This window comes from Pseudophryne corroboree, chromosome 10 (assembly GCF_028390025.1).
Source record: "Pseudophryne corroboree isolate aPseCor3 chromosome 10, aPseCor3.hap2, whole genome shotgun sequence".
Taxonomy (NCBI): domain Eukaryota; kingdom Metazoa; phylum Chordata; class Amphibia; order Anura; family Myobatrachidae; genus Pseudophryne; species Pseudophryne corroboree.
Genome location: NC_086453.1, coordinates 114,772,737 through 114,786,430, shown reverse-complemented (window position 1 = coordinate 114,786,430; position 13,694 = coordinate 114,772,737). Strand labels below are relative to the sequence as shown.

General features: G+C 45.2%; 1 protein-coding gene across 3 annotated transcripts in view; it reads left to right on the top strand.

Annotated features, from left to right (window-relative positions):
* Positions 1-13,139, top strand: part of LOC134966190 (sulfotransferase 2B1-like) — a 187,642-nt gene extending 174,503 nt beyond the window's left edge. The window contains exon 7 of one of the 3 annotated variants that reach the window (XM_063942749.1): positions 12,769-13,139. In XM_063942749.1, coding sequence (XP_063798819.1) covers positions 12,769-12,887 — 119 coding nt within the window. In that variant the 3' untranslated portion in view covers positions 12,888-13,139. The remainder of the gene's footprint in view (positions 1-12,768) is intronic. The other 2 variants (XM_063942751.1, XM_063942750.1) reach the window with 2 other exon arrangements.
* The last annotated feature ends 555 nt before the right edge of the window (positions 13,140-13,694 follow it).

The window sequence follows — 13,694 nt, the reverse complement described above, 5'->3', positions numbered from 1 at the left end:
ACAGGCTCTGTGCACGGCAGGGGATCCGGTGCTGGTTTTTGTGCTCACAGTCTGTGAGGTCTGAGTGGGGCGTGGACAGCACCTGCTATATAAACCCTCTTCTCAGGTTAGGCAGATGCTGCTGAATCTTTGTTGGTTAGTCAGTTCCTGAAAGCTAGCTAGTACTGTGTAAATTTTGTATTTGGTTGTTGCTTACTGCAAATAGGCCTTGGGATTTGGTATTACACTCTGCCAATCCAGACCTAGCAGTAAGACTGGAGTCAGTCGTTTAACCTGCTGGGGTTCTTTTGCTACTCTGTGAACCTAGCAAGTTTGCGGCTGTATTCTCAGACTTGCCTGCCAAAATCCTTTCTCACTGTGCAAGGTGTTCAGGTGTCAGTTTAGTGGCAGTAAGCTGAACCAGTGCACTGCAAGTGAGGACTAGGATTGTGGAGACTCTCCTTGTGTCTATTATTCCATCTCTGACCAAGGAGTTTACTGCCACACCCGTTGGTAACCCTTTAGGGTTTTGCTGTTGCCCTTAGCAACAGCATTTCGGGTTCTCTACGTATTAAATCACTACATCTCGCTTCTTTCCATCTGAGCATTCCTAATACTAGGGAGACACCCAGTTTCTTAGCCTTTGGGCTTCTCTGTTCACTTTGTGTTTATTTTGTTACCCTATCACCTTCTGTGTATGTAATGTCATATTCCCCAGTCTGTCTGTGAGTTCAATTGTTTTGCATCCCTCACCGTTCAGACACCAGTACATTCCTGCTGGCACTGGTGTGCATAACATATTCAGCAGCCAAATACTCCTGTTGAAATTTTGTGGGAATATGGAGCATACCCCTCAAAATACTTTGCAACAGGTGGTCGATCAGGTGCAGGTCCTGACTCGACAATTTAATGATTTGTCCATTAAAATGCACACCTCACAGGCCGCTGGCGGAGCTCCCGCAGCAGCAGTACCTTCAGGGGTTGAGGAGCCGAAAGTAAATCTCCCGGATCGTTTTTCTGGAGATCGCTCGCAGTTCTTTTGTTTCAAGGAGAGCTGCAAGCTATATTTCCAGCTTAGGCCTCAGTCTTCTGGGTCGGAGATTCAGCGGGTGGGCATAGTGATTTCCTTGCTACAAGGAGACCCACAGGTCTGGGCATATGGGTTGCAGCCTGACTGTCCGTCGCTTAAAAGTGTTGATGCTTTTTTTACGGCACTGGGCATGTTGTATGATGACCCTGACAAGACGGCCTCAGCCGAGGCTCAGATTTCGATCCTTAAGCAAGGGCGAAGGCCAGTTGAGGTTTATTGTACGGAGTTTCGGAGGTTGGCCCATGATACCCAGTGGAATGACCCAGCCCTGAGACACCAGTACCGAAGAGGTCTTTCTAACCAGTTAAAAGACCAACTGGTACAATATCCCTTGCCTGATAGCTTGGATCAGCTCATGCAGTTATCCATTGGGGTAGATAGATGGCTGAGAGAGCGCAGGCTTGAAAGGGAGACCGAGGTTTCCTTCTTTCCTAAGGGAACCTCAGACTCTGAGGAATTTTCCGAGGAGCCTATGCAGATTGGGGCTACCCGCCTCTCCTCGCGTGAGAAGACGCGGAGGAGACAGCAGGGGTTATGTTTGTACTGTGGGAATAAAGGTCATGTGGTAGTATCATGCCCAGAAAAGCCGGAAAACTTCAGGGCCTGAGGGTGATGGGAAATATCCTGTCAGGCCAGAAGTCAGAATTTCCCAAGAAGACTTTTATCATTCCGGTGACCTTGAAGATCCTCGGTCAAACTGTCAAGACTGAGGCCTTTGTGGACAGTGGGGCCGACGGGGTTTTTATGGACCGCCAATTCGCCCTGAAACACTCTGTTCCCTTAGTACCCTTGGCATCGGAAATTGAGATTTGTGGGTTAAACGGGGAACCATTATCCCAGGGTAAAATTACCTCTTGCACTAGCCAGATTTCTTTGTTTATTGGAGCCACACACTCTGAAAAATTGTCCTTTTATGTGACTGTCTGTACGTTTGCCCAATTGGTGTTGGGGTTACCCTGGTTAAGGGCCCACAATCCTCAATTTGACTTGGTCTCTGGGGAGATTCTTAGTTGGGGTACTGATTGTTTCAGGAGTTGCTTGAGCCTTCCAGTCAGGCTTTCGCAGCTAAGTTTGCCAGGATTGCAAGGATGTTATGCAGATTTTGCGGACGTGTTCTCCAAAAGAGTTGCAGAGGTGCTACCTCCCCATCGCCCCTATGACTGTGCCATTGATTTGTTGCCGAATGCTAAGCTTCCCAAGAGCAGGTTGTACTCCCTGTCACGTCCTGAGACTCAGGCTATGGCAGAGTACATTCAGGAGAACTTGGCTAAGGGATTTATCAGACCTTCACAGTCTCCAGTTGGGTCGGGGTTCTTCTTCGTGGGTAAAAAGGACGGTTTGTTGCGACCCTGCATCGACTTCAGGGAATTGAACCGTATCACGATTAAAAACTCATACCCACTGCCTCTCATTTCGGTCTTGTTTGACCAGCTTCGTACTGCCACCATTTTTTCTAAGATTGACCTACGCGGTGCGTACAATCTAATCCGAATAAGAGAGGGGGATGAATGGAAGACTGCCTTTAATACCCACTCAGGGCATTATGAATATTTGGTGATGCCTTTTGGGCTCTGTAATGCCCCGGCAGTCTTCCAGGACTTCATGAACGATGTGCTCAGGGAATATTTGGATAGATTCTTAGTTGTATACTTAGATGACATCCTAATCTTCTCCCATTCCCTGGAGGAACATCGGAAGCATGTACGCTTAGTCCTCCAGAAACTCAGAGACCACCGGCTTGGGGCAAAGCTGGAGAAGTGCGAATTTGAAGTTCAGCAAATCGCATTTCTAGGATATATTATCTCCCCAGAAGGTTTCCAAATGGAGGGTTCCAAGGTACAGGCAGTCCTGGATTGGGTGCAGCCCACTAGTTTGAAGGCGCTTCAGCGTTTTCTGGGCTTTGCGAATTTTTATAGACGATTTATCGCTGGATTTTCGTCTATAGTGGCGCCCTTGGTGGCACTCACTAAGAAAGGGGCGGATGTTGCTCACTGGTCTTGTGAGGCCAAAGCGGCTTTTGCCTGTCTCAAAAGGGCATTTGTCTCGGCCAAGGTGCTGCGACACCCAGATCCAGAGCGTCTTTTTGTGGTGGAGGTGGATGCCTCTGAGATGGGTATTGGGGCAGTGCTCTCTCAGATGGGGGTGTCTGATAATCGCCTTCATCCCTGTGCTTACTTTTCCCGTAAATTTTCGCCTGCCGAGATGAATTATGACGTGGGTAACCGGGAATTGTTGGCTATTAAGGATGCACTCGAGGAGTGGAGACACTGGCTTGAGGGGGCTAAGTTTGTGGTCTCAATTCTCACCGACCATAAGAATTTGGCATATTTAGAGTCAGCGAAGCGCCTCAATGCCAGGCAGGCACGATGGGCTTTGTTTTTTGCTCGCTTTAATTTTTTGATAACATATCGCCCTGGGTCAAAAAACATCAAGGCTGATGCGCTCTCGCTAAGTTTTGCTCCAATCCAGGAGACCACCGAGGAGCCATTGCCCATTGTGTCCCCATCATGTATTAAAGTGGGCATTACCCAGGACCTCTTGTCATTAGTCCTTAGAGCACAGGAGCAGGCTCCTCCAGACCTTCCGGTAGGTCTTTTGTTTGTGCCTCCTAGGTTAAGACAGCGAGTGTTCCTGGAATTCCATGCCAAGAAGTCGGCAGGTCACCCGGGTATTGCCAGAACTCGGGAGTTGCTATCTAGGGCGGTGTGGTGGCCCTCGGTGGCTAGGGATGTGGATCAGTGGGTTCGGGCATGTGACATCTGTGCCCGAAATAAGACTCCTAGAGGGGTTCCTGTTGGCCCATTACATCCACTCTCTATTCCATCTAAGCCATGGACCCACATTTCAATGGATTTTGTAGTGGACTTGCCCAAATCCTCTGGGATGACAGCCATCTGGGTTGTCGTTGACAGGTTTTCGAAGATGGCGCACTTCGTTCCATTGGTTGGGCTGCCATCGGCCAGACGCCTGTCTGAATTATTTATGCTGCATGTTGTGCGCCTCCACGGGTTGCCACTTGATGTGGTCTCTGACCGCGGATCCCAGTTTGTGGCCAAATTCTGGAGGGCATTTTGTTCCGATCTCCAGATTTCTGTCAGCTTGTCGTCAGGCTACCATCCGCAGTCTAATGGGCAGACTGAAAGGGTGAACCAGTCCTTGGAGCAGTTCCTCAGGTGTTATGTCTCCAAGTGTCAGACTGACTGGGTTGCTCATCTGTCCATGGCGGAGTTTGCCTATAACAACGCGGCTCACTCTGCTACAGGGATCTCTCCCTTCCTTTGTGTGTATGGGCATAATCCTAAGGCCAATTCTTTTGACCCCCTGGACTCCACGCCTGGTGGTTCCTCTGTGGTTTCGGTCCTTAGAGGTATTTGGAGGAAAGTGAAGAAAGCCCTTGTGTCTGTGTCATTAGTGACCAAAAGGGTTTTTGATAAGCGGAAAAGACCCTGCAGCTTCAAATTAGGAGACTTCGTCTGGTTGTCTACCAAGAATTTGAAGTTGAGACAGCCATCTCATAAGTTAGGCCCCCGGTTCATCGGTCCTTATAAGATCACTAGGGTTATCAATCCGGTGGCATTTCAGTTAGATCTACCCCGTTCTTTGGGTATCAATAAAACATTCCATTGTTCCCTTTTAAAACGGGCGATTAGTAATCCTTCTTCCAGTGGAAGACCTTCCCCTCTGCTGATACGTGGCCAGAGGGAGTTTGTTGTTGAAAGGATTCTTGACTCCAAGATGGTTCGGGGTCGGCTGTCATTTTTGGTGCACTGGAAGGGGTATGGCCCGGAGGAGCGGTCGTGGGTGCGCAGTTGTGATCTTCATGCCCCCAGACTGTTACGCTCTTTCTTCTCGCAGTTCCCCGATAAACCCGGTGGTAGGGGTTCTTTGACCCCTCGTCAGAGGGGGGGGTACTGTTAGGGTCTCCTGCTCTGTGCTGCCACGTCGTCATGGCAACCGGGAGACAAGTGCTAGCGGAGTAACCTGAGCGTAGCTGATACTCCGGTTCGGGTCTTTTGCTGTGCAGTGGTTACAGGCTCTGTGCACGGCAAGGGATCCGGTGCTGGTTTTTGTGCTCACAGTCTGTGAGGTCTGAGTGGGGCGTGGACAGCACCTGCTATATAAACCCTCTTCTCAGGTTAGGCAGATGCTGCTGAATCTTTGTTGGTTAGTCAGTTCCTGAAAGCTAGCTAGTACTGTGTAAACTTTGTATTTGGTTGTTGCTTACTGCAAATAGGCCTTGGGATTTGGTATTACACTCTGCCAATCCAGACCTAGCAGTAAGACTGGAGTCAGTCGTTTAACCTGCTGGGGTTCTTTTGCTACTCTGTGAACCTAGCAAGTTTGCGGCTGTATTCTCAGACTTGCCTGCCAAATCCTTTCTCACTGTGCAAGGTGTTCAGGTGTCAGTTTAGTGGCAGTAATCTGAACCAGTGCACTGCAAGTGAGGACTAGGATTGTGGAGACTCTCCTTGTGTCTATTATTCCATCTCTGACCAAGGAGTTTACTGCCACACCCGTTGGTAACCCTTTAGGGTTTTGCTGTTGCCCTTAGCAACAGCATTTCGTGTTCTCTACGTATTAAATCACTACATCTCGCTTCTTTCCATCTGAGCATTCCTAATACTAGGGAGACACCCAGTTTCTTAGCCTTTGGGCTTCTCTGTTCACTTTGTGTTTATTTTGTTACCCTATCACCTTCTGTGTATGTAATGTCATATTCCCCAGTCTGTCTGTGAGTTAATTTGTTTTGCATCCCTCACCGTTCAGACACCAGTACATTCCTGCTGGCACTGGTGTGCATAACAACAGGTGGGAAGGACCATACCAAGTTTTGTTGACAGCACTACCCCAGTGAAAGTAGCCGAAAGAGAGACTTGGGTCCACGATTCCCAATGCAGGAAAGTCGGTAGTCCGGAAGGAACTCGTAAATGGAGTGAGATCGCAAAAGTATCACCAGAGAGTCTGTTCCGTGAAGACTGAGAGGCAGCACTGTTGAACACTACCTGAGTGTGCTAAAGGATCACAGAAAGACCAGTCGTTGTAATTGATTTGCTATGGACAAGAGTTGTTTTGTTCTATTTCTCTTTTCTCTCTTTCCCGCTGACAAACATTTTTTTCAGGACATTCTATTTTTGCAAGGTTTTTCATGAGGAGTCGAGTGTGGGACTGGAACTGGATCTGGAAGAAGGAGTGATTTCCTTATAGGATCCCAGGATTATCAATCAGTTTGTTAAAGCCAGAGAAAAATCAAAGGTCTAGTAGTTACAGAGTTCGGAGGTAACGTGATAGGCTATTATCTGAGGAATACTGTATTTTGTAGTTATTGTGACCCATATTTGAAGATGAGAGCATCCAGAGATGTCAGTCTAGCAATAAGGTGACAGACTTTCCTTGAGTGATTACCACTTACTAGTGGGTAAGGTCTTAAACCAAACAGAATGTTGGATGTGCTCACAGGTACCTCTAAGACGAAAAGATGCAGGATTAGTGTCATATTTTTTTTTAGAGTTAGCTGAGGTACTTGAATTACACGGAAGGGGGAGGGGACTGGTGGACAAAGAATATAATATAACTAGACCCCCTAGCCTTAAGATCCACCAGTACCATAGATAAATCCTTGGTATGTTTAAATCTCACCAATTTCAGGAAATTGGGAGGTAATCAGGAACAATCAGACAACGGCTATTCACCCATAGCAGATAAAGAGCTCCTTAATATGTGTGAAAGAAAGGTTTATGAGTGGCTCTCCCTGAACTCCGAAGGTTTATGTTATCTAGGAAGGACACCACTTATAATCCTTGTTCAATGATGAAACAGACCTAGCAAACGTTCCAGAAATAGAAACAATGTTTAGGGAATGATAGGAATGTATACCATGAAAATTTTATATGTCACTTTCATGATTTGTTTCTCCCTCTACCCAGCAGAACCACAATCAAATCCGAACATCAGTGTATGGAGATGTAGGTACATGTATGTGTGAAATGTTCGTCCAAATCAGACATTATAGGCCAAAGCACTGTCCCAGCATACTCTATAGGTTGAATGTTGTCCCACACCCAACCAGTGGTCCCGTGACCGCTGAGTGCATATAAAGGATGTCTCATCCTCCTTCCCCAAATATAGTCAAATGTCTGATTTTTGAAATGAATACATACGTGTGTCTAGGTCACCCATTATTGTTTGAACTAGGTGGTCATTCCGAGTTGTTCGCTCGGAAATTTTCTTCGCATCGCAGCGATTTTCCGCTTATTGCGCATGCGCAATGTTCGCACTGCGACTGCGCCAAGTAAATTTGCTATGCAGTTAGGATTTTTACTCACGGCATTACAAGGTTTTTTCTTCGTTCTGGTGATCGTAATGTGATTGACAGGAAGTGGGTGTTTCTGGGCGGAAACTGGCCGTTTTATGGGTGTGTGGGAAAAAACGCTACCGTTTCTGGGAAAAACGCGGTAGTGGCTGGAGAAACAGAGGAGTGTCTGGGCGAACGCTGGGTGTGTTTGTGACGTCAAACCAGGAACGACAAGCACTGAACTGATCGCACTGGCAGAGTAAGTCTCGAGCTACTCAGAAACTGCACAGAGATGTCTTTTCGCAATATTGCGAATCTTTCGTTCGCAATTTTAAGAAGCTAAGATTCACTCCCAGTAGGTGGTGGCTTAGCGTGTGCAAAGCTGCTAAAAGCAGCTTGCGAGCGAACAACTCGGAATGAGGGCCTATTTTTCTTATGTTAATTTATGGCAGTTATTGTTTACTGCCAAAGGGTGGACTGTCGAAGTCAAAAATATTACATAGAGAGAACATACAGACTCCACACGTTATGAGTCGCTAAGCTTGCAAATACGCGCAGCGAGCACAGCAATATATATTAACATACGCATTTGCACAGACATGCCACAAAGACATATTCAACACATATTTCATACAGCACATAATTTCAACATATCAAGCACCAGACATCATAATGTTTTAAATTATATAATGGAGTGACGTCATGTATGTGTATTATTGGAGCGGAGCAAGATGGACATGTCGTGCTTGATGTCACAGTAACCAGATTAATGTGTAGATTCATTTGATGCCTGTTATTAAGTTGTAGCACATTGCCATTAGTAGATATGATTAAATGTATGAAAGCTAAAGTTACTCTTATTAGAACAATGGATTTCCTGGAAGACAGCATGCCTGACCAGTGGCTATCTCTTGTAATTACACCATCAAGGCTGGACGTTGCTTGCATATGAACTGACCAATGACTCATCGTGAATGAGAAAGTTTCCTCCCCTAGACTAGTAACAAGAGATCTGTATACGCCCCCAAGAGACTCAGTGTATAGGTGATCACACACACAGCCGGCTGCCCTTCTTGTCCCAGATGGTGGTGGAGATGATGTCTGTCCAGTGGCTGCATGATTTTACTGAGAGAGAGAGAGAGTTATATGGAGTGGAGACTTTATTTGAGCAAAATATGGTAATTGTATTGCTGGCCGTGTCTGTAATGAATTAGTTTGTAATAACTGCTTACTGTATAAATTGTAACCATGTAACTAACTAACTATATATATATATATATATATATATATATACTGTACATTGTGATATATTGAATACATATCCTTTAATAACAATTATATACATCAATGAGCTTTGGAACTCAGATAATGTGTGGGTGTATTGTTTTCTCTTATGGGATTTAGTGTTTTGCGATGTATAGCGCACATTCATAGCACATGGTAATAAGATGTGCAGGCGTCCACAGTGTATAAATTAGAGCTGGCATTTTAAATATTTGTTAAAAAGCAATTTGACTTTTACAATAGTTAACAGCATGAGCCTTCCGTTCATGCTTCTCCCTTTCCCTCCAAGTGCTTCGGCTGCTTCACACAGTGTCAGCGTGCCGCGGCTCTATTTGATCTGCAGGGATCCCAGAAGAGGCGCATGCGCAGTACTATTAAGTCTATCGCAAATGGGAATAGAGTGACGTTAATGCAGGGAAATGGATTCTCCAGGACAATGCTTTACCGCAAGCACTGTTCTGGCATACGAATTGTGGTACATTCATGTGATAAAGTTAATTAGCACATTGCAAATTCACTCGTCATTTTCACTGTCCAACCGTAATTAATTTGTGGATCTTGATAAAAGTCCCCCTTTGTGTTTCATACTGTTCTGTTGTATCTTACAACCTGAAGGTTTATATGATACATTGCTGTTTAATTAGGAGCAGCGATTGTACCGGATAAGTACCCTAAGAGGTACAGTGTCAGTTAAAGATTTTGTACTTTATACTGTTTTGCAGTACCTTACATCTTGAAGGTATACTTGATACATTGCTATCTGATACAGGAGCAGTGATTCTGCTACTAAAGGGAATTATTCTCTGGCATTCAAGGAATGAGACGATTTTGTCTCTGTGTTACTTATAGGGTATTTGACACTTTGGGGGTCATTCCGAGTTGACTGCTTGCTAGCTACTTTTTGCAGCCATGCAAATGCATAGTCGCCGCCCACTGGGGAGTGAATTTTAGCTTTGCAAGTGTGCAAACGCCTGTGCAGCCGAACAGTACAAAAACAGTTTGTGCAGTTTCTGAGTAGGTCTGAACTTACTCAGCCGCTGTGATCACTTCATCCTGTCCGAATTGACATAAGACACCCACCTAATCTAACAATCTGGACTCATTACAGTCCGAATAATATTTTGGTCCATAAAATCCACGCATTATTTATAATGTACCTGCATAGGTTTAATCAATAAATTATTGAAACGTATACGGCATTTATTCGCTGTCCAGGAACATAGTTTTCCCTGTGTATGTGTGTCTGTGTAGTTCCATTTATTTGAATGCATATCTAATAAATAGATTTTAGAATGATCAACATTGATACTGTTCTGGATTCTTTTTCCTATTATAGTTAAGAGTGACCCCAGTATAGAGTCTTCTTATTCCTTCACACCATAATCCCGAGATTCCCAGGATTGAGATGGTCAATGAAAATACAGCCCCCCCCCCCCCCCCCCCCAACTAAACTAAAAAAAAAAAAAAAAAAATTCACTGACTCCCCCAGGCACAGGCAGAAGTCAGTCGACACTGTCAACAGACAGCAGCACAGTTCAGGAGTCAGACAGATTCAGTTCAGCAAATTGGCAGTATCACTGGCAGCCTGAAGGCAGCTTCTTGACTCTGGCTGACTAAAGGCTTGCTTGCCTTTGACCTTTGTCAGAGCAGCAGCAGAGTCCAGGCACTGTTACGCTCACTGTATGTGGGACTGGTTGGTGGTAGCACTGTGGCTGGCAGCAGCAATACTCCCTCATTCTCCTGTTCTAGTCAGTCCTTATGGCCTCCCAACACCAAGTCTCAGTAAAGAGTCAGACTGAGGGCCCTCCTCCTCCACTTGTGCTCCTCTACAATCTCCTCTCTGTGTCTGCCTTGGCATCCTCTGTTAAACACTAGTACCTGTGGCCACCCCAGCCAGCACGCAGGCGGTCACTCACACTGGCTGACAGATTCCATGCACCACGCAGGCGCAGCAGACAGTCCTCCTCTACTTAGGCATGGTGCAAGTGGGCATAGCTGGCATCGGGTTGTGCAGCATGATCTCTGACATAATGACACACCGCGCACAGCTGGGGGCAGTGGCAGGGTCTGAGCCATGTGCTGCAGGTGCTTAGCGTTTCCCAGTATGTGCTGACTAATCCCGAACTCCCGCCAATGTTAGCTTAATCGAGGTCAATCACCACGATCCTGATGATTGGCCTCCCTACACAGAACTGCAAGCTACAGGTATTTCTACATTTCTAATATAAGAATCCTATATATATATATATATATACATATATATATATATATATATACACAGTGTTGGAAGGCAGGTATATTTGTAAACAGTGTTGGAAGGCAGGTATATTTGCACCAGGTTTCTTACCTATGTGCTATAAAACTACAGGAATGCATTTGGCAGCATGGCCCTCGTAAGCAACATTGTCTCCCCCTTCCCTGTTGCTGACAGATGCACGTCAGGTGGGGAGAGAGGACTGGCCATCGCTGCAGCAGCCTTTCTACCAGCCCAGCAGAGAGCGGCAGCTCAGTGGTGGCCAGTCCTCTCTCCCATGATAAAAGCAAGGAGAGCGATTGCGCCCTTCCCCCCGCCACCTGGTGCCCGCCGGTTCTGACTCTTCCCTGTGCTGCACGCGGCTGCTTTGCGGCTGCATGTCAGTTATGTTTTTTACTATTTTCAAGAGTGATCTGGCCACGCCCCCCCTCATTGGCCACCCCCCCCACCCCCCTCATTTACGGGGCCTGGAAAAGATCTCAGCGTCTGTGGATGTGAGTAGTGATGGGATACCATGTCAAGGAACAAGGTGACCACTGTATTTATTGCTCTAATAATGCTTATAAACTACAAATTGTAGTCTGTACACTGTATGCAATTCATAAAAATGTTTGTGTTATGCGTGTAAAAAATAATTAAATTGCCATGTCTGGCAGCAGAGTAAAACCAAAAAGAAACACCTTCTACCTCCGGGTACCACTGCCGCTGGACGCGGCGGCAGCAATCCATGCACCGGGAGCCTGACATAACAGTCAGAGCAGGATCACATGCCGGACTCCTCATACAGGACGATTGAGATTCCAAGATAGGGACAGTTAGGGAAAATGGGACTTGCACTTGTGTAGCGCAGGATAACATCTATGGTCATCACCCATCACTTTCTCCAAAAAGGAGTTGTAAACAATTTTTTATTAACTAAAAAAAATCTTTTTTACAGGTGCCACCATTTTAGTAATTTTTATTTTTATGTTAGTACCTTGGCCCTCATTCCGAGTTGTTCGCTCGCAAGCTGCTTTTAGCAGCTTTGCACACGCTAAGCTGCCGCCTACTGGGAGTGAATCTTAGCTTATCAAAATTGCGAACGAAAGATTAGCAAAATTGCGAATAGACACTTCTTAGCAGTCTCTGAGTAGCTCCACACTTACTCGGCATCTGCGATCAGTTCAGTGCTTGTCGTTCCTGGTTTGACGTCACAAACACACCCAGCGTTCGCCCAGACACTCCTCCGTTTCTTCAGCCACTCCCGCGTTTTTCCCAGAAACGGTAGCGTTTTTTCGCACACACCCATAAAACGGCCAGTTTCCGCCCAGAAACACCCACTTCCTGTCAATCACATTACGATCACCAGAACGAAGAAAAAACCTCGTAATGCCGTGAGTAAAATACCTAACTGCATAGCAAATTTACTTGGCGCAGTCGCACTGCGGACATTGCGCATGCGCATTAGCGACTAATCGCTACGTTGCGAGAAAAAAATACCGAGCGAACAACTCGGAATGACCACCCTTATTCTAACTTAGTAAAACCAGAAGTATTTTGCTTTTGATATTATTACCATTTTAAATCCTCCAATCAGAGACACCAACAAGTAATGGTTTTGATAAGCCGTTTGCTTAGTAAATATATCACAAAAATCTCTTGTCCAAGTGGAAATTTACACCACCTCAATTTTCTTTTGACTAAATGGGTAAATATGTGTAAAGGAGAAAATTTTCATTTAATTTGAAAGGATAACAATATTCTAATTTCTGCTTATCCAAATTTGCATTTAATATTCTCTTGCTGTTTGCAAATTATATTTTAATATTAAATAATTTATACATTACTAAACATCGCGTGTAACATATATTTTTATATATTTCTTCACAGGAATAATTGGAGATTGGAAGAATCATTTTACTGTGGATCAAGTTGATTACTTTAAGAATATATACAAGAAAGAAATGCAAAATTTTAATGTAGTGTTTCCCTGGGATACGATTTTATAAAAGTATTTCTTAAAAAATAATTTTTGGTAAAGTGTTTTCAAATTTGTTGTATTAGTTGGCATGATATTAGTTTAACAAAAAAAAATCACAAAAATATGATCTGGCATTTTGACATTTAACTTATTAGTAGAAAATGAGGCTTTTGTCGACATCAATGTGAGGTGCAATAATAAAGGAAATGACAATTGTGTAATATTTGGTGTTTTAGTGTTCTAGAAATGTTTTGAATTAATTTGTTGGAAAAAATGTCTGTTTTAATGTAACCTATCTGGAGTATGAGTAAAAAGTTTAATTCAAATATGAAGAAAACGGGACTTCCGGTTCCGGGTTTGATGTAGCTGCCCGCGAGGTCCCGGAGCTCCGCTGCCACCCCGGGCAATCCATCACCATCGCCGTTTCTATGGCGTCCATCTGCTGCAGCAAGCCTCCCTCAGTGTGTGGGACAGTGGTGGGCACTTGTATGGAGCATTATTTCATGCCTACAATGCCCCCAAAAGTGCAAAAGATACCTAAAGGAAAGTCCAGGGAATCCAATATGGCGGCCGCCAGCGGGGAGCAGGAACTTCTCCCTACAGGTACTCTTCCCAACACTCTCCTGTCTTCTGCCCTTGACCTGGCGTCTCCTTCTAAAACTGTGGAGCCTCCTATTACTTATTCTGTCTTGATGCAGGCTATTACAGACACCATGACACCGCTCCTGCAGGAGCAGGTGACTCAGCTTTCACAAGCCATTCAGCAAGTTTCAGCGCAAACAACACAGCTTCGTGCTGATGTTGATGCACTTGAAAATAAAGTGGGTGTACATTT